This window comes from Dacryopinax primogenitus, assembly GCF_000292625.1.
Source record: "Dacryopinax primogenitus strain DJM-731 SS1 chromosome Unknown DACRYscaffold_27, whole genome shotgun sequence".
NCBI classification, from domain to species: Eukaryota; Fungi; Basidiomycota; class Dacrymycetes; order Dacrymycetales; family Dacrymycetaceae; genus Dacryopinax; species Dacryopinax primogenitus.
In genome coordinates, this window is record NW_024467224.1 from 190458 (window position 1) to 213789 (window position 23332).

Here is a 23332-nt window from a genome sequence, read left to right on the forward strand (position 1 = left end):
GAACAGAGGCATCGCCAGAGACATCCTTTCGATGGCCCTTCTTTGTGTTACCCATGGAACGTTGAAGAATGTTGGAGGGAGGCGGAATGGTGGTTGAGAAGTTGCAGCTGTTTGATGGGCGGCAATCGTGGTCTGTTATGCATATGTATGACGGCATGGAGTAAGCGTGAGTCAGGATCTATGCATTCAACTGTTGAGTTGAGCTTCTGATGGCTTGAGGAACGGATATTGCTACAACTACTCACGCACTTTCTAGGCCACAAGTACTATCCGGCCCCAGCTAATGCAGAGCTATGTAAGTTGCCTAAACTGAAAAGCAAGTCAAATCCTGGTTGGGAAAGGCGGAAGCAATGAGCTTGCACCGCCTTAATCAGGGCTTCAAGGTATTTTACAACTCCGAACTTCGATGTTGACCCGAGTTGACCAATGGTTCTTCCTCTGCTTGATCGCAATCTTTGCGCATATGCTCCCCACTCCCAGGACTCGGCACTCCTTGCATCATGACTGATTGCGAATTTGCCTCTTAAATGTTTCCCCAACACGTAACTGATCAAAAGCACCGGTACCTGGTCGCACTGGGCGATTATAATAGCGCCGCATCTACCTCGCTGTTTACACAACGGTGCCGACCGAGAGTGCTCTGATGGCGGGTATTCCGGAATTGCTGGCGCGCAACGCACATGATATGCGGTTGTCGTTTTGTTCCACTGTTAGCCGCAATGCTTCCCTCATGCTAACATCTTCTGCAGTCGATGGCCAACTTGAAAGCACTGCCTTTCTATCGAGTACAAATGAAACGAAAACCATACACTCTGCAGGTTATCCCACCTGCAAGACCTTCACACTCATTTCTATATTGCTTGCACTCGCATTCTCGTGATGTTTAGCGTCTGAGTTCATATCAGCAGTGCACGCCATACGACATAACCCATTCCCTCTTACATTGCCTCGGTCAACCCCTCTCGTCCTTCGATAGGAACTCAGAATGGGGCTCAGCAACGCCGCAATCTCCGGAATCATCGCCATTTGTATGTTCACCACGGGGATCCTGGCTGGTCATTTTCGGGATGAGCATGGATCTGATTCCTCTTCTAAGCTATGATCGGTTTCGTCACCTTCATCATCATCTTCATTATCCGCTGGATCCGCTCTTCCATTCCCGTCGAAAAGCCAGCCGTTATCCCACGGACGCTGCAGGCATTTATAAGACAGACCATGGGTCCTGGCAGCGCATCAAGACAGGTACAAGAAGACATCAACCTGCGCGCCCTGGAAGATCGGGCTGATGTTGCTCGGCTGCAAGAACCGAGTATGGGCGGGGATGAGCTACCAACCTATCAGACTGGCAAGGCAAGCGGCAGTCCAACTGCCACGCCTTCCTCCACGTGCATTGACGAATGAATCACTTCCCCCCGCATATGAGGACAATCGTCGACTGGGTCATGAGCCATCCAGTTGAGGACGAGGAGAGGCCAGGGAGAGGCCCCATCGGGTGGGGGACAGTGCTAAACAGAGTCGATTTTTCACTAGAATACATGATTGGTTGAGGTACAGATGTATGCGCTTGGTTGGTATGTTGTCCGTGTCGACAAATACCGTCTCAAGTCCGTTGTGGTGTATGTTTAGAGAAAGCATCCTAGTGCTGTTCATACCTATGCGACATGAGCATGGATAATGTAGCAGACTGTTCACATACCGAATGGTCTGGGCACTTGCCACTAGGCTAGAGTAACGATCTGTGCGAAACGCACCGCGTCCTCCTCGTTCAGCTTCGGACACATGCGGAGAAGCTGAAGTGGCGAGGGAGAAGATTGGCGTTGGATCATAAAATCTAGCAACTTTGAACGGGCAACGTCTGTACGATACTCCCACAGCCACTCTACTGAAAGGGTGTGAAGCATCGGGAGCATGACAGCGGCTTTCACAGGCAGCTCCTGTAGACAGAGTATTGCTTCCTGTACAGTGTGCGACCCCGATAACGAAAGCTCGACGAGGTTAGGAAGCTGCGGCAGCAGTTCTCGGACGCAGTAGCTCCTGTTCACGGCAAGGCGTCGAAGGCTTGGTAACGGTAACTGTACTGTTTGGCTGAGCAGGTCCAGTCCGCAATCTGTCATGGTCAGGTTTTCAAGACTCTTCAGCTCTGCCCGGATCGGCGATGGCCTGTTAAAATACCCGCCGGTCATAGCCAGATACCGAAGGTTAGGGCACCCAATAAGGAGCTGTCCGACATCTTGCACCGAACCTTCTTGGATCACCAGTGTTAAACGGGAGAGCGAGGGAAAGCAAAAGAAGCGAGCAGGGACGGTGAAGGTGTCGAGTGTAAGTTCTCTTCATCGCTGGCGCTGAGACTTGGTTTTCACCGATCCAAATAAACATGCGTTGCGGGTCGTGCTTTACTCCATATTCCAAACAGTCTACAACTTCCATCTTGGACAGAGTTGAAAAAGTCGCTGATAATTTGGTAAACAGCAGCCTGTTTGAATGAGCACACATCTCTGTGTTCCAGTACGAAATTTGATCCGGGAACTTGGCGACGAATTTGGAGAATCGTTTGAGGAGCGTTCCCCTCTTGAGAGTAACGGTGCACCCGAAGAACACCAGGATTCCGAACCGATATGGAGCGTGGAGGGCGGCCTGGTGTTCGGCAAGTTCGAGAGATCGAAGGTGGCAGATCTGGAATCGAGACCAGAGATACGGGGAGTGACATGCGACAGCTCGCCATCTGCGACAGACCTGAGGGCATAACAGCTGGATAGAACCACTATACTCGCGGGATCCAATCTCGACAGCGCCGACTTCGAAGATCATCATCAGCACGTCGTCTGGAAGACGGGTGACGGGCGCTCGTCTGGCTCGTAGGGCGAATAACTGTTGTCTTCTTTCTTCAACTAGCGACCAGACGGCGGAAATGTCTCGTTTCTTCTTATCGACATCCTCCCAAAGCGCGTTGATCTTCAGTTTCTGGTTGGCAATGTCTTCCATGAGCGCGAGCTCATCCCCTGGACAGGAGTCGTTCCATTGCTTCCCGAATAGCTTTCGATCCAAGTCTTCTGGAACCGAGCCTTGCTCGACACGATTTGGGTCCACTTCTAACAGGGCGGACATTGCAAAAGTCAGGAAAAGACGAAACAATGTCCCAGAACCTGATAAGGTACCCGTGTCGTCAGAACTTCGTGACTGTTCTCCGCGACGCGACCGCGTTTCTTGATCGGATTCACCTCGGCTCCGACGGCAAGTGGAACTGGTGGGCTGCGCAACACGGATTAACCGGTAGAGCTCTTCTGCTCCGGCTGTGCTGTCGACTCAGTCTGGGAGTGGTTCGACTTACAACCGACACGCGACTACTGACGTGTGCTGCGCTCCATGATTCGAGCACACTTGAACGTAGCACTATGATGCTTGCTGGCCGTATGACACGCGGTTAGTTTCATTTATCCGGCTATGTGGACGATCTCTCTGGCTCGGGTATTATACGCTCCTCAGATCTGGGATACCAAACTCAGTGTGCAGTGATGTCCCAGTCGATGTCGCATTACACCGGCTACCTCATCATTGGTGCGCCTTTTCATTCCTGACCATAGTCGTACTATGCTTATTCTAAATACAGTAATAGTCGCCCTCGCCCTAGTAGCATTCTCCATCCTCGCACGGGTGCTCATCCGCCGCTCAGCGCTGAGAAGAGCAGGAAGGGAAGAGGAAGTGAGACCGCTCCATCCGCGTACCGCCCGGGAACTGGAGGACCTGAGGGCGAGAGGTGAACGAAGACGGCAGATTAGGGAACGGCTGGCCCTTGCTGCTACTGAGGAAGGGCGAGACGGCGGAGAGAGAGGGGAGCAGTTACCGAGTTATCAGGAAGCGGGGAAGGATTTGAGGGTTGTATTACCTTTACTTGTAGAGCCGCCTGGGGCCGTTGTGAGGGATGTGCCGCCCGAGTATGGGGTGAGAGATGAAGAGATGTGAAGTGATAAACACTTGGTATTGTTTATATTTATATTTTCTACATCATTGGACAATGGGACTTTCGCCAAGAGGTTTGGTGGAGGCCATCCGCATTTCATAACTCCGAATATGGGTCAGGGTGTTCGTCCGACGGTGATCACGCCCTCGAGGCAAAGGATGAGATGCGTACATGTTTCTCTCTCCTACTCTCTTTACGAGCAACGGTCTTGTCCTCATCTAGGTGTTTCTCTACCACCGCGCGACTCGCCGGCGTCTATCCATATCCACCTCGCCCACCAGACATAGGCACGATGACTACCGAGCTCCCCCTTGTCCCACATTTGCCCCCAGCAGTGCCTCTTATGGCATCCCACATCCTCTCCCACCTCCCACCATCTCCCCGCGCAGAACCCCTCTTCGTTCTCCTTCAAGGACCACAAGGGTCGGGAAAGACGTTCCTCTGCACCTCTCTTGCTTCACTCCTCCGCTCGCAGCACAACCTCCGTGTAGCTGTGCTATCGATCGACGACCTCTACCTGCCCCATGCGGGGCTGAAGAAGCTGGCCCGGGAACATCCTGAAAACCCTCTTCTCACAGGCCGTGGTCAACCAGGCACACACGACCTCGATCTCGGGGTGGGGATCTTCCGCGCCCTCCGTAGAGCCCAGGAACACAACACCACCATCCTACCGGTGTTTGACAAGTCCCTCTTTGGTGGTGAAGGCGACCGGGCGTTCGAAGGAATTCCCGTCCTAGGAAAAGTCGACGTCGTACTCGTAGAAGGCTGGTGCACGGGCTTCTACCCGCTCTCGGACGAGGAGCTCGACCAGAGGTTCGTGACGTACAGCTCATGGAAGGGACCCAAGATTCCAGAGCATAGGATTCAAGATGTGAGAGAAATAAACGATTTCTTGAAGCTGTATGCGGTGGAATGGTGGATCGCGTTTAGCGTGTTTATACAGGTGAGTTCCCTACTAACGGAGTGTCTCCATACAACCCCTCTGCCCTGTACTGACCGAGTGTAGATCGCACCAGAAGACATTGCATATGTGCATGAATGGCGCCTCCAGCAGGAGCACAATATGAAAGCCAAAAATGGAGGGAAGGGAATGTCAGACGAGCAAGTCAAAGCGTGCGTCCTCCCATTCGTTGCTTCCATTTCACCACTTCTCTCGCCTTCCCCCTTGTCGTCTCTCGCGAGCTGAACTGACCGCCGCCCAGATTCGTAGACCGCTACTTACCGGGATACTACTACTTCTCGGACGGCGTCGCGCATGGGTATGACGTTCCTCCGGATGAGGGGTCCCAGTCGCAGACGGCTTGGGCGGGGAGGGGACTGAGAGTTGTCATCGATAGAGGGAGGCATGTCGTTCGGTCGGAAACGTTTTGAGTGAGCGTGAGTGTAGTCAAAGAAGAAGGAGATTGCCCACCGATCTGTAGGGATTTGAATTGCGAGAATAGAATAAACAAGATAGGATGTGAATCAACTGGGACAGTTGATGTGACTCTGGCTGCATACGCAAGTTCCTTCCTGTGATCCTCAGTTGTGAGCTTTTGTAGAGAGGAATTGGTTGTTGTTTCTGTCAATCACTGTTGTCCCGGTTCTGTTATAATTCGACCTCCGCGGAATGCGCGGATTCACGCGCGCTTCTCGAAGTCTGAGAGAAATACGCGTCGGGTTTTTGGCTGTGCGACGGTTCACCTGCAGGAGAGAGAAGGGGAGCAGCGACAAACGACCATGTCGACCCAAGCATTGATCATCGACACAGCAGTAGTATGCCTAGTAAGGTGTGCAACCTTCTCTCTTGTCGACGGGATCGCTGCTTAGAAATGGGAAAGGGCGGGCTTGTTCTACGTCTGTCGGAGATTTCGTACACCCAATCCTTTCCGTCATCGTGCTGGAACTGACTGAAAAAATCTAGTGCTGCAAAGCCTTTACACCGATCTACGACATATTTCTGACCCAACTGACGTCTCTTCCCTCCCTACGCCAGCGACACCAGCGCACCCGCATGGGGAGCACATCCTATCACGCAGCTCGTCGATCGAGGAGATCAGTCTCCTTCCTATCCCTGTCTCCGCAGACGGGAGCGGATGGACATTGAGGCGTCCACAACATTCTCACAGTCTCTCTGACGGAGATGCCTTGCATAATGCAAGAGCCGCAGGTGCAGGAGGGATGTTGGAGAAGGTGCTCGAGACTGCTGCCAGTCAACTCACGCACAGTAACGTCTCCAGGGGTGTGTTCGGGACTGTGTTCGCAGAGACGGGCACTTTATTCGTACTAGTGTTGTTCCAGGCGATGGACATCCTTCATGAACCGTGCGTCTCTTTAATCTTCCTATACTACATGGTCATAGCGTCAACCAGTGGGAGAGTGATGAATTTCCGGGGTTCTCTGCTCGCCTCATCCGCTCTCACCTTACTCGCATGCCCTATCCTCGAACTGCACCTGCTCACATTCGGTCGTTCCAAGCCCCATCTGCGCCCTACACCCCTGCGACTACTCAGCGTCTTCATCCCCTTCCTTGTCTACGTCTTCTTGCTCTTCCAGATCCCGCTTCCCCCGATCCCCACACCGACGCTATTCGATTCCTTCCTCGCACGACTAATCCTCTTGGGTGTCATCATCCTCTCCACTCTCTCTGCGATTGCTTCTCTCCACGCGGCACACGCGCTTCTACTCGCCCTGCGCTCCGCGCCTCCTCCCAAACCCACGGATATCACCAGCCTCGAACATTCGCTCGCACGCCTGCGGAACGACTTAGCCGAGCGAACAAGGGAACAAGAGCGCCTTGCCGAGGCCAGAGGAGAAGTGGGCTTCTGGAGCCGCTTTTTGGGCAAAGGAGCAAGGGAGGACAGTGCCCTCCGCGGTGAGGTGAGCGCGATGCGGGTTTTGGAGGAGAAGATGGGCCGAGAGTTGGAGGCGCTCAGGCTGAGGAAGGTATTATTTCTTCCTTTCCCGAGCCAGGGAACGTGTCTGACACATAGACAGGAAAGGATGGAGTATTCCAGGACGCTCAAGGGGAGGATATGGAACTTTGCGACTGCGATCTTCGGTGTTTACTGTGCGATCCGCATCATTTCGGTACGTATATGCGTGAGATACTCTTAGCATACTAATGGCCCGCATTGCAGGTCGTGTCAAACCTCATCCTCCCTTTCATCCTGCACCGCAATTCGTCCGCCGGCACCCGGCCTGAATGGAACGTCCCAGATATCATCACCTATGTCCTGGCTCTGGCCGTTGCCCATCTCCCTTTTGTAGACAAGTCGAGTGTAGACATCCAACTTTTGGGAAGGCAGATCAGCTTGGTCCTGGTCGGGGTGGTGGTGGGTGGCAACGTAAGGTTGATTTTCAGGAATATGGCCAAGGTGTGTTCATTTTCTGTCTCTCCGTGGAGCGTATTGTTGACCCTGTCACACAGGTACTAAAAGTCTCGAGCCGCAATATGCTGGCCTCGTTCCTTCTCCTGATCCTCTCCCAAATCATGGTACGTTTGTCATTACCGAAGATGTCACTGATTTGACACTGTCAGCAGGGCATGTACCTGTTGTCCACCCTCGTACAACTACGATCATCAGTACCAAGCTCCTCGGCCAACACAGCAGAGCCACTATTTGCCCTTCTCCCCCGCTTTGAAGTATTTGGCAAGATATTCGACCTGACTTTCTTCGGGACTTGCGTGTGCTGGGGAGTGTGGAGAGCTGGAGCGTGGTTGTGGATCGAAGGTTGAGCGAATTCCGCAGTTGGACAGTTCGAAGGGATGATAGATCAGATTAGGACAGTATGCATATGGTCTCATGATACTAATGGTAGATAAACTGGAGGGGAGGAAGCGTCATGATGCATTCGTTCTCAGAAATCTTGTACTCTAAAATCAGCATCGATCAGGATTAGACATAGGGCTCGCAAAGGACTCCGGGCCACGCGTACCTGATCCAAGAATCTTCGACGTGAATTTCAACGACCAGCGAAACAAACTTCTTCAGGATTTTCGATTGCTCTGGAGTGAATGGCGGGCTTACAACCATCTTCTGCAGACGGGAGCCCATTTCATCACGTCCTTTTGCGATACGGAGGAGCTCATCAGCCCAGATCTTCCTAAAATAACCGCCTGAGGGATATCGCCTAGACGTCCAATCGCCTGCGCGGATTTCGGTTAGGCATGGGAGCCTCATGGAGCCATCTGCGTTTGTACTGGTTATCAGGTCTGCAACTGAGGAAATGTCATTATGTACAGCGACAAAATCAACTCGGGTAATCGTGGCGTGCGTGCGAAGCAGCTCTAGCTGAGCGGCCTTTGTTGTGCCCGACACTGATGGCCATAGTTTGACCAGACGGAGTGCTGGGAAGGTGAAGCGAGAGCGAAATTCCAGGTTTCCAAAGTCGAAAATTTGAACATTGGGCAAAGTAGCAACAAAGGGATCGTCGTCCATGTTTTTGCGATCGTCGAGGTACATGGAAGCCACCCGTAGGTCCCGGAGGTTGGGCACCTTTGCCAGGAATCCCTGAAGCGTCTTGGCGCTCCCGCAATATACGCGATCCAGTTCGAGGCGAGTGATGGAGGCGAGAACCGTTTCGCTTATTTGCTGTGGCAAGCCAACATCTGAGAGCTCCAGGGTATGAAGCATTTGGATATGCTTAAGCTCGTCTCCTTGCCAACGACCCTCATTCCACTTGTCTCTGTGCTATGGTTGGCAAAGTTCCTTGGGCTCCGGACCGTATTTGAGATATTGCAGGTTGGGGATATGTGCACCTATACCAGCGGCAAAGAATTTGTGAATGCCGTACTTACACACCTTCAAAGAGAGAAACGTCAGTCGACTACCATACCGTGACAACATGGCGGCAGATCTCTTGAACAAATCGCCGATTTTGTCGCAGGTAAGCGTGAATTCAAGTCCAAAGGGCCAAGAAGTACGCGCCAGCAGAAAAGCAGCGAATTCCAGCGCAAGCATGCCAGTGTCGCGGTTAATTACAAAGGGAGACCATAATGCTGATGTGTCAAATGCGACTCGGCGCCATCGAGAGCATACTTGTGCGCATGCGAGCTGGTCTGCAGTGGAAAGCCCACTGCTTGATGTGGCTTTATTGCGCGTCGAATTGAGATGTTTGGCCAACGCTTCGAACACAAGTCCAAGGACGTCGTCCGGAACACGGGCGATAGGCGCCTGTCGAGCTCTGGCTACAAAAAGCTCCTCTTTCTGTTTTTCGAGGAGGTCATATAGCTCTTTGATGTCCTTCTCTGTCTTCTCAATAGCATCGCGGAGTCGAATTTCGTTTTCAGGAGCCGCCTCTTTCCATCGCTCGCCGAAAACGGGCGTGAACTCGGAATGGGTTGACCAGTCAGATTCTGGCGACGACATCGCTAGCAAAGTATGGTGGTATGATTTTCGCCGAGTCTGTTTGATAAGAGTTAGAATATATCTCGGTGTGGAGGATGACTTCCTACAAGACGGCAGAGCAACTTAGCGAGGAGGATGATGGTTCGGAGCAAGATGGAGGCGACCGTCTCACGCATGGACAGTATATACTGCATAGCCACAGAGACAATAAGTCGGACGTTTGTTCTCTTTGGTTGTTTCGGGAACTGTTTCGCCCGTCCTTCATCCGTGCTGTGTGGCCGCGCGTGAGAAGGGCCGACGTGGGTCTCCACCCGTTGCACTTTGCTCGATCCCCGCAGTTACGGCGAACCAATTCCGATCCGCACGACAAAAGAGTGTACATAATCAGGCTTTGTCAGCAATGAGTCAAAGTTGACCGACATTCTTCAGCCGATATCGTCCACCGGCGAATGCCTTTCCACCATGTTCATTTCTAGGCAAGCCTTTTGGGCTCGTCCAATATGCGCATGTTGTCGCGCACGACGACAGTAGCACATATAAGAGCAAGAGTACGCGCTCGTCTCTTGCCAACAACAATAGCAACGCCCCTCTCTCTCATCACGTCCACAACCCGTGTTCTTCTATCTCGACTTCTATCGAATATGTCTGCTACACCCATTCGTATTGCCGTTTTCGTAGGCTCGACTCGCAAAGGCGGAAATGGCATCGGCATCTCCAACTGGGTGTCGTCCGGACTTAGCAAGGTCGTCGCATCACATCCTGAGCTCGACGTGGAGATCGTTCCCGTCCACTTCACGTCCCCCAACTACATCATCGGTCCCTTGATAGAAGACGTCGTGCCTGCAGGTGTCAAAGATCCGGCGAAATACGGGAACACCGCGATTATCAACTGGAGCCACTTCGTGTCCTCCTGCAAAGGGTTCGTCATCGTCAGCCCGCAGTACAACTGGGGTTATCCCGGAGAGCTCAAGAACGCGCTCGATCACTTGTTCAACGAGTGGGTCGGAAAGCCCCTCGCGATCGTCACCTACGGAGGCCACGGTGGAAATAAAGCCGGGGAGCAGCTGAGGCAGGTCACGGGAGGCGGACTGGACATGCGTCTCGTGGAGCAGAAGGTGGAAATCACTCTCCCCCGCGACTATATTGTGGGCACGAGCAGTGTCGCCACTGGTGAGTTTGATCCATATTTTTATATGGGGCCTAGCTCATTGTTGATCGCAGATGCTTCAGTTGCGGCGACAGAGGGCAAGGACTCATGGCTGCAGCCCTTTGAGAAGCCACTCGAGGATGCGATGGAATCCCTTCTTGCCCTCATTGTGTCACCACCCGCTGAAGATTCCCGCAAGCATTGATCGATCCATGAATTGATTCCCTGTCGATTCCCTAGACGAATACGTAGAGAGAATGCGAAAGAGATTTGAACAGCATAAGAAGTTATATATATATGATGCCGTTAATCCTGTCGAAGATGTCCTGGAAAGTGTCGCTTCATTCAAAGTCGTTTTGCCTTGGATATTTTATCCACGCCAGCGGCATGAAATCAGGATGAACTGCGACCTTCTTGTGAGGGAATGCTGCACTTTGATGCCCTGATGCTCAAACTGGCTCTATGTGATGGCAGAAATGGTTCCTGGCTGACTCCCCCCGAAGACAACAAGTAGAAATATCCAGCACAGAGGAGAATTGCCCAGCAGTAGTTGCCTCTCAGTCGCCAGCTCGCTATATGCAGTGCCAGGCTGGTGGTCGTCGTGTATTATGTTCTCCGGAAACAATTACCCCGCATTCCCCGCGTCAGACAAGCCAAATTTGTCCGAACACCGCTCAGTGCAAACCACTCAGCCGAGCACACGACACCTGTCCCCCAACCAACGTCTTCACCACGTCGATGAGAAGTTACAGCTCATCATCATTAACTACTCATCTATTGTATCTCTTTACTTATTCTTCTACAAATACGGAACACTATCGACCACAGCATTATATGACGGCGTCTTTATCTTCGACCACAATACCCCACATATCCACTTCTGGTCTTCAAACCTGCACCCTCAACTCCTTTGATCACGCCTGATGGGCGTTCATGGCCTTACCTCCTATCTCAAAGCTAATCGTTCGTCACTCGCTCAAACCCTCCATCTTGCACCGTCCATAAAATCCGCGGATGAACGACAGCAGGTGATCGTCGATGGATGGAGTCTCATATATGCGGTGTATAGGGCCGCACAGCTACCCTGGGTCTACGGGGGCGAATATGCGGCATTTGAACATGACATTAGACGACTCGTGACAGCATGGAGGGGAGTTGGACTCGAACCCGTTGTTGTTTTTGATGGTGCGCAATGAACAAAAGGAACTACGTCACCATATGCTCATACCCTCTGGATAGGTCCGACTCCACAGGCAAAGTTCCCAACTGTGGAAAAACGTCTCGATCAGAACCGAAAGGATCTTCTACTCACCTATCGTTCCGGACCCGCTGGTCGACTCAGTCAAGCTGGAACATTTGTACTCCCCCCTCTCTGCTACAGCTCATGCCTCTTTGCACTCACCGTCCACCCATCGAACGACGGTACAGACATGTTCGAGCCAGTCGAGGTCCACTTCGCTGATTCGGAAGGTGACCCCTTCACTGTCGAACTCGCTCGCCAGCGCAGTGTCTGGGTTCTAGGCACGGACAGCGATTTTATCGTCTATATTGGTTCTGTATGCGGCGAAGGCACGGACAACGCGGAGGGCATGGGTTACTGCCCGTTGGATGAGATGGTTTGGGTGGTGGAGGACTCTGTACCCGGAACCTCGAGACCAGACACCCCCAGCGCGGGCTCTTCCAGCGCGTGGGGTGACGAGGAGGAGTTCCGTGAGGTCCGGAGCAGGAGGAGGAAGACGACGAGGAACGCTGGCTTGCTGCCATCCCCTGGAGCAACAACCCACGGCCTCAAATTGACCTTCTATGCTCCACTCGCTCTGTCGAATTTGCTCAATTTGCCACCCACCCATCTTCCGCTCTTGGCCAGCTTCCTCGGCACCGACTATACCCCCGCAACAATGCGGCAGCATTTCCATCCACAATCGAATTCTCCAGTACAGAACGTCGAACGGACGGCCAATGCACTGCGAACTGCGTCTGCTCAGCAATCATCAAGTGGAACCGCTACGCCGAGCGGGTATAACCGCGCTTTGGACCTCATCATGCGTGCGATCGAAATTCTTGCGCTGCGTCCTCCCCTGCCAAGTGGACTCGCCATCCAGCTGAGAGAAGCGATTATCAGCTCTACTCTGCAGTACGCGCTGCCAGTTCCCGGGGAACCAGGGGTAAATTGCGCCGTGCACCCCCCAGATGCGTGCGAGTTGCCGCAACAGCTCGTGCCGAGTGCATTTGACGACTACCCCGCTGCTGCAACTAAGCCTCTCTACCTGAAAGCATACCGGGAAGGCATGCTTGCTCCAGAACTGCTGGACCTCATAGCAACCGGAACATTCTGGCCCAGTGTTTTCCTCGAAGACCCTGATGCTGGTAGTGTGGCTGTCTGGGTCGGAAGAGAAATCAGACAGTGGGTATATGCTATTGTCGACCAGGCTGTTGGCGTGTATGAGGAGCCGGATCCCGACGAGATGGAGGACGAGATGGAGGATGGAGAGGAAGGTGAGGAGACCTTGGCGAACGGGGATGACGATGACGAGGACGAGCTCATCCCGGTGGAGGAAATGGACAGCGACGAAGAGCCCGCGTGGGTGACGAGCGACAAACGGGCATCTATGCGTGCTGCCGCTCAAGTTCGTGCTCGCGAGCGCCGCGAAACGGAACTGTATCATGGCTATCTTCCGGAAGATGGTGTAGCGCAGCCCGATAACTCACCAGAGCTACGAAGCCTTCATGCAGCACTCTGGCGCTTGCGTGGCGGAAGGAACGAGAACGCAAGTGTCGATGGCGGCAGTGCACCGTTGAGTCGAGTAATGAGTGTTGTCGCCAGCCCACCGAATGGCCGGGTTCGCAGGGTGCAGGTAACGGAGTATGTCCGCCGGGCCCAGGCCATCAAACCAGAGAAAGTCGATGTGCGCCAGCCAATTGTGGGCGATCTGTTTCCGGAGGGATGGCGATGGATGGAGCCGAGTCGCAGCAGTCGTGTCAACCCAACACAGAATATCCCTGTGATTGTCCGCAGCGAATCCGAGCGTGTTCGCGTACTGTTGCATGCACTCCAAGCTGAAGGAACAGGCATAATGGATCCAGCGAACGACTGGGATGACGCAACGCCACGGTGGAGTAGCGAGGAGTGTCATCTTGCGCTGAGCACGAGGTGGGCGATCATGAAAGGTGCGGAGAAAGGAGGCGAAGCGCGTTGGAAGAGATCTGAGCTGGAGGCTCTGGCCGCAGTCATTTTCCCATCCTCCGACGTCGACAGAGAGGCGCCTTCCACTGTGCCTGTGACGCCGCTGGAAAATCGCCCGATCGCATTGGCTGCTCAGCTTCTGCATGCTATGGAGAACATCGCCTGGCTTGCCCAGGCACTGCTCATCTCGGCTCTCTGTGGGCAGGGGGAATGCCGTCTCTCTGGCCGAGCCCTGCATGCTGCATTGCTCAACGCCACTGGGAAGATCACTGGAGATGCTAAACGCTGGTGCGCTGCCGTTGAACAAGGACTGGGAGACGATATGTGGTTCGAGGACCGGAGGAAGGAGAAGAAGAAAGGTAGGGGAGGATCCCGCAGTCATGTTGGGCCTAGCGGTTCGAACGGCTCCCCGTTTGGGATGTTCGGAGCGCTGGAGGGGCTGCCTGCTGAATAGGTCTGTTCAGGTTGATGAGCGTTGGCGTTTGAGTCTATGGCTGCTGCTTACTTTTTGGAAACAGATAGTGTTTGCATGTATTGACGGCCTTGGTTGGCTCAAGTTAATGTATTTATAGTTGGCACTGCTCAAACCTTTGAAGTTCCCCTAAAGAGGTGCAGATCACTGGGCATTTGTCTGGTGAGACAAGACTGCAATGCGAATAGGGGTATCCGACGCGTGCATTTGATTGAACATCATGTACGTACACCACACTAGCAGTCACGCTCTGAACTTATGCATACGTCTGTTCCTCTTGACAACATCAGCTAAACCTGCCTTGGAATCATACGCCCTCTTCGCGGCACTCATCATCAACGCAAAAGCCTGCGCCTCTGTGCTGACCGTGCCTATTGAACTCCAATTCAGAGGGTCCACAACAGGGTTTACAAGTCCCAGCTCGTCGACACCGGGCACGATAGTGTTGAAGATCTTCTCTGCAGGATTGAGGAAGGTGTGGGAGGGGAAAACGGAGGGCCAGAGGGTCATGGCCCGGTATGCTGCGGCCGCGATTGCCCCTGAAGCGGAGGCGTCGGAGAAGGAAACGCCGGTGTTAAAAAAGTAGTCCGGGAGGAGATCGTCCGAGTTCTAAATCAAATTGGTTAGACGAACAATAGTGCATTAGGAATAGGCACTGACGGCATTATTGAAAGCGCCAATTAAGATCTCCTTGATCCAGTTCTGGAGGTCCGTGGTCTGGTTGGTCATCTGGGAGCCAAAAGCAGACGTCTCGATGGTTCTCGCGACAAGGAGCATCCCAAGCGCCGCCCAGCCGTTGCCCGATGCCCAGATGCCTTCGTCCGACCAGGAATTCGTATCTGCCGAGTAGATATGTCCCCACATCCCGTAGTTTGGCTCGAACAGCGCCTCGCGGTATAGCATGCACTGTTCGTACGCCGTCTGCAGCAGCGTCTGGTTCTTCGTCACAGCTCCGTAGTAGGCGATGAACGGGAAGCCCATGTACACGCCGTCGGCCCAGTACTCGCGAGACGCCGCCCGGTGGGAGATCGCCCCATTCGGCATGCGGGGTGCGACATTGAGGACGTAGTTGAGCTGGGCGTTCGCGGCATTCAGGAAGTAGGTATGACGGTTCTGGTCGACGAGGGAACCAAGGAGAACTGCACTCCCGGCAGAGGCACCATCTAGTGCGGCACCATCTAGCCCATCGCCGATCACTTGGGACAGACGTCCATCCGCGCTTTGACGCGTCACGGCAGAGACGGCAAGCTGAATGGTTGACACGGGGAACGCGGACAGGTCGAAGGTGAAAGGGGTTGGACCTGGAGGGAATGAGGTTCCTCCAAACACGCTGAATTGCGGACTGTCAAATTCCATCAGACCATGGGAAGCGGTGCCCTGCTCCCAACTGCATGGCAATTCAGCACGGAAAACGCGTCTGAGAATGAGCGGCGTACCTGGTGCGGATGGAGCCTAGCATCGCGCTGCGAATCATCTGTTCGGATAGCGCATACTGTTGGCCTGCTACCGATGCGACAGCAGCAAGACATAAGGTAAGAAGAGAAAGCATTGTAACGAATATTGTTGTTGAAAGAATGACTTGTTATGAGGGAATGTGATGTAGCGCTAAGTACGCCTGTTGATGTTAGGGGGAATGAAGGCTTAGGAGAGTAGATGGCGTGAGAGGGGTACGAGAAGAAGTAGAGACGCGCCCATTCCTCTTATAAAGCGCGTTTTATGGGACATTTTCTACTCCCAGTGTCTCAAAAGGAAATATTGTGCGTCAGGGAGAACTTGTCGTGCCATGCGGGGTATTCCAGAAGCACAGAGAAGCGTTCATTCGATGGTCCAAGCAGAACGTCCATAGAGGGAGTCAATTCGCACCATCGGTGTATCATTGCCTAAGTGAGGAATGAAGTTGCCAGCGGATCAGATCTGAGCTAGTCATAAAGAAGGTCAAGTTCAAATGCGGGGAAATTAGAAAGATGCATCCGCGCGGATGGGCGCGTGTTCCTGCTTCTTGTTCTCATGCTTCCTGATTCACTCCTCTGCTTGCTGAGTAAACTCAGGAGCAGGAAAATAATATCTTGTTAGTATTGTCAAAATTCTAATGGAATAGGGCTACAAGTGTGGCAGATGTAACAGGGGGTGCTAATAAATTGCGCGGTACAATTATCACTAAAGGCAGGATGTTCTACATACAACATGATAGATCACTGACATGAGATGTTCCTAGATTTTCCACATACGAATCATGCGATTGTGTTTGACAATAGTCGTCCGAATGGGATAACGGGAAAAGTGGGGTGGAAATTGGTCTCTTATCCCGTCAGCAGCCTCGTCTTTTGCCGTCGATCAGCTTCTCGTATAAATCGAACAAGATCGAGTTGGTCGTTGATCATCTGAGAGTCACGGTTCCCCGATATAACAACATCTGGACATACGATCGAGAGAAATCGGACGAAGATCGGGACTGGCAGGCGGACGAAGAGGATAAACATCTTTTGAAGGTTGGACTGGACGATGTGCCACTTCTCTTCTGCGTATTCGCCATCGCATATCTCCATTAGACTGAGTTCTTGGATGTTTGGACAGTGTTCGAATAAGGTCATCAGAGTTGACAGGTTCGGCGTGCCTTTTCCACCATCCGAGATGGGCAAGTCCAAACACAAGATCCGCAGGTTACTCCAGGAATACACGATCTGAAGTGCATCATCATTCCTGAAAATGGGCGCAAAGGCCCACGAACCTTTGTATCGGAAGCTCTCCAGGGATAATTGAGATAGTGGTTGCAGGTGTTGCCACACCGATGCGGGATCCATGTTCGTTTCGAATGCGAAGGACACATGCTTGACTGTCCGATGCGTGAGCAATGCCTTGTTGAGACGCTCAAACCATCGATCATAACATCGTTGCGAGACGAGGATAAGGCGCTCCAAGCGAGGAGAGGCAGCGACAATTGCCGCACAGATGAGAGGCGCGCAGGAAAAGTCGAGCACCTGCAAGGCCCCGAAGTAGGCACAGTTCTCCATGGGGATAGGGTCCGTTGTCCGAAAACCGCCGATATTCCCATGCTTCGAAACCTTCAGAGCGGATAGGACTGGTAGTTGTGAGAGTGCTTTGAATACACGTCCCGAAAAACATCCTTCCGAGAGCTCAACAATGCGGAGCTTTTGCAGTCGTTCGAGGGCTTCGGCGAGTACGGTAGCCTCCGGGACAGAGATTGTCTGACCGAACCGTATCTGGATGCGCTCGAGGTTTGGACATCGATCGGGTAGCCATTCTAGCAGTGAGCACAGAGGCGCGGCGGTTGACAAAACGTTGTCTGGCTCTTGCAGAACAGACAGCTGCAGGACAGAGGGTGAGAGTAACAGATGGGCGAGCATGAGACTCTGGGCCCCATATCCCACAGATAGATACTGCAGGTTTGGAAGAAAGTGAGACTTGGGGAAGAATGGGGACAGCAGAGCGGCGGCGTCCAGATCGATGGTAAGGATCTGGGCCGGGATGAATATTGTCTGCACGAAGCTACCGTATAGTCGAAATCGCTCGAAATCGGACTTTCTTGGACATAAATATCGGAATATTTCTTCTTTTTTGTCCTCATTTTGGTAAAATAGGCCTTGGGGGAGCAACCGGGCGAAAAGATCCAGTACCGAGAGATGGGCGTCTCCCCATAGGGTTTTAGCGCTCGGAGGGAACAACAGGTGGCAAGTTCGAGATAGGGAGACTAATGAGGTGGGTTCCAAATGGTCCAGGATAAGTTGCAATATCTCGGGGTTGCTGACAAGTTTAGTCAAGGGAGAAAACCCGGTCTGTTTCGGCGATGTTGACCGGTCCAACTCCGGGCCTTCGCTGTTTTCGAGGTAGCTCTTCACATCATCGTCGTCGTCGGTATCCAAAAGTCCGCCACGCTGCACCCAGAAATAAATTGTTAATACAAACTCTGATGATGTGCTGGATGTTTCACCTTGACGAAAGGCATCATCGACTTCCGAAAGAAGTTGACGAGAACTGAATAGAGGCGCTTTCGCGGAGGAAATTGACAATCGATTCCGTTTCTTCAATTAGCAGACATAGAAAGAGGATAGCCGTCAAGTACAAGAACCGAAGTAAGCCACCACCAGTTTTTCAGACACCTGCTTGCAAACTGGTTATCGGTTCGAAGCCTTGTTCCTTCTGTGCTTTGATGAACGGCGGCAAATGTAGCGCCGGAAAGATCACGTGACTACTTGCCCAACGCGAAGTAAGGCGCGTCTCTGCTCAACACAACACCGAACAACTTCAGACTCTGACAGCGACGCCGTTGATGGCATCTAACGAATCTTCATTCGCGATACCCTCTCAGTACCTCCCTCCTAATACGCCCTCTGCTGCTGTGGACTATGAAGACGATACCCCGGAGTCATCTATAGCTCTGCCAAACTTTGGCGATGCTACGTTGTTGAAGGATACCAAGATCCCTTGGGGAGAGGAGATGAGCATGTTTGTACCGCCTTTTCAACAGGCTAGGAAAGGGAAGACTGTGTTCAAAGAGCGAGTGAAGAAGACGGGACACACTCCAATCAGGAAAGCGGAGAAACTCGTCAAGGTAGCTAGTCCCGCCAAGGCTGGTAAGACCTCCAGACAGAGGTCGAAGAGCCCCCGGAAGAGGACCATGAGGAATATCGACATCATCGAAGACAATGATAGCGATTTTATGAATTACAAGAAGCTGAACAGAGATACGGGTGTTCAACTCCAAGTTGAGACGCAGAACACCGGCAGGGGGGAAGAGACAACGCAAACCGAGAGTGCAAGGAAGGCGAGGCGATCAAGGCACCAACGAGAAGAGCCACTCAATCCGCTTCCTCCCATCCTCGACAACTCCGAGTCTGCTCCTAGCTCTGACTTGGCCCCTATACATGCTGCCGTCGACATGTTTTCCCCCGCGGTTGTTACTCAGACCAGTGTCGTCAGAGGGAAGGAAAGAAAGCGCTCGCAACCCAAGGCATCCATCGAGGTCGCGCACGACCGCAAGTCCCTAGACACGAAACACAGGGACACGTCCGATTTGAGCGCTAAACCCGAATCGGCGAGGGCATCTACTCAACTGGAACAAGTCGCCGTCCTCTCGACCACTGAGCATCGTACGCCTCAACTCCCCTTCTCTCCTCATCCAGTCCATTCTCGAGTCCACACTCCACCTGTGGCGGCTTTCTTCGTACCCCCGCCCGCAAATCTACCGATGGATGAGACGATGCCTCTGCCGCCTCCCACTCCGGCTGCCGTCCGCCAGGAGCACCGGCAGTCCACAGCGCCGGCCGAGTCAAGCGATGATGCAAGCTTTGGGGGATTGATGGAGAAGCTGAAGATGTACAAGGAGAGGATTGGAGTCGTTGATGGCGATGCTGCAAGTTCTGCGTAAGTGTATGCGCATTACATTTCCCTGTTTATCTAACTGTTGCCACAGAAGCTCCTCGACGGACTCGTCCTCTCCGGAACCCGCCGCTTCCCCGCACGAGGTCGAAACGGCCGCTCTTCCTGTCCCTCAAGCCTCTGACCCAGTCCCCTTGCGGGAGATACACGCACAGCCTGCCACAGTTATTCAGCAATCTTACCCAGGACAGTCCCTTCTTGAGAAGCTAGAAGCCGCGGCGAGACAGACGGTTCGCGGCGTCCTACCGCCCTCCCCAGCGCAACCATTCCTCCCTCCTTCACCACCCGCCGTACAGGATCCCCTTCCAGTAGCCAGGATCGCCCCTGAACCTCCGGCTCCGACGAATGCCAGAAAGCGAGTTTCCTCAAACGATGATAAACTTAGCGCGCGTCCTATGAAGAAACCGCGGCAGGCAAAGGCTGGGAACAAGGAGAACGTACCTGCAAAGCCTGCTCCACGCAAGTCGCCCCGCAAATCACCCGCCAAGTCTAGGAAACGCGTTGTGACCAAGCCTCCCGTCCTGGTGGAAACCAAACCTGAACCAATACACCGTGCTCAAACGGAACGTAAGCCAGAGCGGAAAGTGGTGACCTCGGCGAACAACGTTCCTCGGCAACCATTAGAGCGTATCAAAGTGCTGGAAGAGAAGAAACAAGCGCTGGTAGAGTCCATCCAGGTGCGTCCTTCAATTAACCCATGTCACCTGCTAATCCCACTAAAGCACCGGATCCCATCCACCTCCTTCGCCCCTGTTCTTCCCCCTGCCGTGATCGAGAAGCATAAGCAAACGTTCGCGTCTACCCGCGCTGTTTGGGAACAACTTGCTACCGCAGCGGCCGCGGCCGCGCCCGTGCCGCCGAAACCCAAGAAATCGAACTACCACCCAGCGCCGAACTGGACCGCCCTGCACGCGCAGGAAGATCAGCGCAAGGCCCGTGCGCTGGCAAAACAGGCACAGGCACACAAGCCTCTTCCCTCGCAACCATTTACGAGCGCGACAGAGCTCCGCGCTAAGGAGAGGGAGGAGTTCGAGCGGCTTATCAGGGAGAAGGAAGAGCTGCTTTCCCAGCTTAAGGAGGAGAAACGGCTGCAACAGGAGATGCAGGAGAAGGAGGAAGTGGAGAGGTTGAGGAGGGAGTTGGACGTTAAGGCTCGGGAGAGGGTGCATGAGGTGCCGGAGTGGATGAGGAAGAGGAAGGAGGAGTTGAAGGCGTGAGTGCGTGAGTGCGAGAGAAGGGGGGGGGAGGGATATGCGAGGCCTAGGTGAATGTTGTACATATATTGTTATGCTTGTAATGCGATGCCTACAGTTTACAGTACGCGCTGTGTGAGGATCGGTTCGCTCTGCGACCTGCATAGATGATACATGGTGCAGTTCGACTATCTTTCTCGCCAGGGGTGGCCCTGATCTCCAAATGCGCGACTACACACCGCCCTCTGCACAACATCCTCTCCTGCATCACCCCACTTCTCGCCAACTTGAGAGTGGCAAGTACGTCGCTAACAACACCCATGGCAGCCTGAGCATGTGCAACATCTATCGATACAAGTATCCAAGCGTAAAATACGCCACCTCTTGAACTTGAATGTCAGAATGTGAGCAGAGTCCTCCCCGTATTCCCATCTTGATGACATTGTTCCAGCCTTGCCCCAAAGCGTCGTTCAAATGAATCTACTACTCTTCTCACAACGGGTCATGGAGGACATACCAATTTAGCGTGTGGCACGGAGGTAAATGTAGCATATACCTCCGTTTTGCCTCCATAACAAAGAATGGAGGCAAACGGAAGCATACGCTAGTGTGCACATGCTACACACCCCAAATAAGTGTTTCACACTATTAACAACAATAATTTATTTTGGATTTAGACAAAGCCTATTACCATCTGTCTTGTATATGATTACCAGCCTTGTGCTCCTATTTGTTATGACAGAATGAGGTAATGTCAGTGGCTGAGTAGTGTGCAGAGCCAAAATTTGCTTCCATCTGCCATGAAAAGTAGCTTGCCACACTACAAAGGCAGTGGAACTCCCAAAAAATGTCTGAGTACTTACATAAATACTGTAATTATATTATGCCATTTACCTGAATAGTCAAGAGCTTGTTATGTTTTTGTTATTGTTACTTTCTTTAAAATCAGAACTACACTGCTGCTCAGATGTGGCTGTCTGCTACCCTGATGCATCTGGGAGGTGGCTGTGCATGACCTGTGGACCCTCATGCACAGCCACCCTCTAGATGTGTTGGGAATATGAGTGCATAATGGTAAGAACAGATAAGAGACAAGGCAAAATATTTTGCTTACACCCATTGAGCAAAGTGTCTAACATGAAAAAATGAATGTAGAGCTTAAATGGACAGCCACTCAGAAATAAGTCACTTAAGAGAAGGTTGAAATGATCCCATTCCATCTTAAGGGTTGCAATTAATAGCTTATTAGATGGACTCATATGCTAAAAATGCCTCCTTTTGCCTCCAAGAGCAGAAGCAAATGCTAGGGACTAGCATTTGTAATAAAGTGTTCACTCAAAAATGTAATGATGGAGGCAAATTTGTACATATGCTACACAGCCACATGGAAGGATGGATATCATCATATACTGTGATGTTGAAAAGTGCTTCTTTGAAGCACCCCGGACTAGCCCCTGAGGTCTGTCAATCAAGCACATGGAGTGCTATGTTAGGGTTGATATGCAACCCCATGTTTCATGGGTAAGAAGTGCTTTTAACAGCATTTAAATGAATGTTTCAGCCCATTAGTAAATGTTATAGATAGTTAATAAATTTTATTAATAAAATTAACAATACAAAAAGCATTTTTAAAAACACTTCAAATTTGCATTCATCTGCCTCTCTGAAACTCCTTGAAATCCTCATAGAACTTCACTCAGTCCAGCACAAGCAACACTCCAGTTAAGCCACAACATATATGCACCCAGTTATTCTCTGCAGGTATCACAGTTACTGTCCTCCAGATGGAGGATAGCAAAAGGAAGGAAGGGGAACAGGTTGCTTGAAGAGATCTCATAGCACAAGAGGAGGAGTCCTAGAGGGAGAGGAGGTGGTAGTGGTAGAGGTGCAAGAGGCAGATGAGGCAAAAGGAGACAGACTTTGACACATTGGCCTTGATGCACTATTGTCAAGACCCTTAGTGGCTGTGCAAGTGCTCCAGGTGCTTAATTGAGGCCCAAAAGTCCTTATTGGGAAAGGGTATCAATCAGAGCTTAAAAAAGCACTTCAGTGGTGGATCCAAAAGTGCTTAATTACCACCCTTTTGGGGAAACTGCCCTTGAAGTGCTTAAAAATATTTTAAAGCACTTTAGGTCCTACATAGTGGACCCTATTCCATGTCCAGTGATACTGAGGAGGTATTTTGGCTCAGTATCAGTATCCTTGCACACATCTGGATCATCACTGGCCAAATACCACCCTTCAATTTATTGCCCTTTCTGCTTTTCCTGGGATCTGCTGAAGACTGGGATGCTGTCAGGGCACCAGCTCATTGCTTGGTCAAGAGACATGACTAAGCCTTTATGACATGGAAGTAGCTGGTATACCTTGGCATGTGCTGGAACCTGCTGGAAGGATTGGATGGTCAGGTGACCTGCTGTGCATGGCTGTGCATGACCTCATATGACCTCATCCTTGGTCATATGACCTGATCACCTGACTAGGCTGAGTAAGCAAGATATTCTAGCAGGTTCCACCACAGAGGTATAAATATAAGGCCTACTCTGCCTGGGGACTGTCTCTTCAGACTTGGTCTCTTAGGATCATCCACAGGTACCTATACTGTAGATAGGTCTTAGTCATCAGGTCTACTCCACTTCCTTGTGCCTGCT

The 23332-nt window shown here is 52.2% G+C and overlaps 10 protein-coding genes across 10 annotated transcripts; 6 read left to right on the forward strand and 4 right to left on the reverse strand.

The window, feature by feature from the left end:
• Positions 1-1091: 1091 nt before the first annotated feature.
• On the reverse strand, positions 1092-3105 carry DACRYDRAFT_119939 (uncharacterized protein; the record flags this gene model as incomplete). The annotated part of the gene is made up of 4 exons (XM_040770901.1): positions 1092-1191; positions 1247-1326; positions 1752-2328; positions 2492-3105. 4 exons carry the CDS (start codon positions 3103-3105, stop codon positions 1092-1094), a joined length of 1371 nt encoding a protein of 456 aa, XP_040623625.1.
• Positions 3106-3314: 209 nt separating this feature from the next.
• DACRYDRAFT_25550 (uncharacterized protein) lies at positions 3315-3756 on the forward strand (the record flags this gene model as incomplete). The annotated part of the gene is made up of 2 exons (XM_040774210.1): positions 3315-3555; positions 3608-3756. Coding segments are annotated over exons 1-2 (181 nt in total), but the record flags the coding sequence as incomplete, so codon positions are not given.
• A 256-nt stretch (positions 3757-4012) lies between these two features.
• Positions 4013-5329, forward strand: DACRYDRAFT_92054 (P-loop containing nucleoside triphosphate hydrolase protein; the record flags this gene model as incomplete). The annotated part of the gene is made up of 4 exons (XM_040777036.1): positions 4013-4031; positions 4291-4923; positions 4978-5071; positions 5161-5329. The coding sequence occupies 4 exons, from the start codon at positions 4013-4015 to the stop codon at positions 5327-5329; spliced, it is 915 nt and encodes a 304-aa protein (XP_040623627.1).
• Positions 5330-5677: 348 nt separating this feature from the next.
• Positions 5678-8650, forward strand: DACRYDRAFT_119942 (uncharacterized protein; the record flags this gene model as incomplete). Its single annotated transcript, XM_040770902.1, has 8 exons — positions 5678-5713; positions 5768-5810; positions 5862-6883; positions 6935-7027; positions 7078-7314; positions 7368-7433; positions 7482-7814; positions 7877-8650. The coding sequence occupies 7 exons, from the start codon at positions 5678-5680 to the stop codon at positions 7674-7676; spliced, it is 1692 nt and encodes a 563-aa protein (XP_040623628.1). The 3' UTR covers positions 7677-7814; positions 7877-8650.
• DACRYDRAFT_119943 (uncharacterized protein) lies at positions 8632-9403 on the reverse strand (the record flags this gene model as incomplete). The annotated part of the gene is made up of 2 exons (XM_040770903.1): positions 9396-9403; positions 8632-9345 (listed from the first exon to the last, which is right to left on the reverse strand). Exon 2 carries the CDS (start codon positions 9307-9309, stop codon positions 8632-8634), a length of 678 nt encoding a protein of 225 aa, XP_040623629.1. The 5' UTR covers positions 9310-9345; positions 9396-9403.
• A 498-nt stretch (positions 9404-9901) lies between these two features.
• DACRYDRAFT_119944 (flavo protein) lies at positions 9902-10734 on the forward strand. Its single transcript, XM_040770904.1, has 2 exons — positions 9902-10458; positions 10510-10734. The coding sequence occupies exons 1-2, from the start codon at positions 9930-9932 to the stop codon at positions 10638-10640; spliced, it is 660 nt and encodes a 219-aa protein (XP_040623630.1). The 5' UTR covers positions 9902-9929; the 3' UTR covers positions 10641-10734.
• Positions 10735-11358: 624 nt separating this feature from the next.
• DACRYDRAFT_112538 (uncharacterized protein) lies at positions 11359-14073 on the forward strand (the record flags this gene model as incomplete). Its single annotated transcript, XM_040769438.1, has 2 exons — positions 11359-11620; positions 11675-14073. The coding sequence occupies 2 exons, from the start codon at positions 11359-11361 to the stop codon at positions 14071-14073; spliced, it is 2661 nt and encodes an 886-aa protein (XP_040623631.1).
• Positions 14074-14334: 261 nt separating this feature from the next.
• Positions 14335-15565, reverse strand: DACRYDRAFT_92056 (Six-hairpin glycosidase; the record flags this gene model as incomplete). Its single annotated transcript, XM_040777037.1, has 3 exons — positions 14335-14700; positions 14752-15478; positions 15528-15565. The coding sequence occupies 3 exons, from the start codon at positions 15563-15565 to the stop codon at positions 14335-14337; spliced, it is 1131 nt and encodes a 376-aa protein (XP_040623632.1).
• Positions 15566-17303: 1738 nt separating this feature from the next.
• DACRYDRAFT_25554 (uncharacterized protein) lies at positions 17304-18202 on the reverse strand (the record flags this gene model as incomplete). The annotated part of the gene is made up of 2 exons (XM_040774211.1): positions 18041-18202; positions 17304-17984 (listed from the first exon to the last, which is right to left on the reverse strand). Coding segments are annotated over exons 1-2 (404 nt in total), but the record flags the coding sequence as incomplete, so codon positions are not given.
• A 177-nt stretch (positions 18203-18379) lies between these two features.
• On the forward strand, positions 18380-21696 carry DACRYDRAFT_102794 (uncharacterized protein; the record flags this gene model as incomplete). Its single annotated transcript, XM_040767668.1, has 6 exons — positions 18380-19473; positions 19523-20165; positions 20211-20701; positions 20865-20981; positions 21133-21220; positions 21631-21696. The coding sequence occupies 6 exons, from the start codon at positions 18380-18382 to the stop codon at positions 21694-21696; spliced, it is 2499 nt and encodes an 832-aa protein (XP_040623634.1).
• Between the last annotated feature and the right edge of the window lie 1636 nt (positions 21697-23332).

What these genes read in the sequence shown, in the direction of transcription:
- DACRYDRAFT_119944 (XM_040770904.1), top strand. Translation starts at nt 9,930, where the DNA reads ATGTCTGCTACACCCATTCGTATTGCCGTTTTCGTAGGCTCGACTCGC. An exon ending in CACGAGCAGTGTCGCCACTG is followed by an intron (nt 10,459 to 10,509) that starts GTGAGTTTGATC and finishes TGTTGATCGCAG; the next exon opens with ATGCTTCAGTTGCGGCGACA.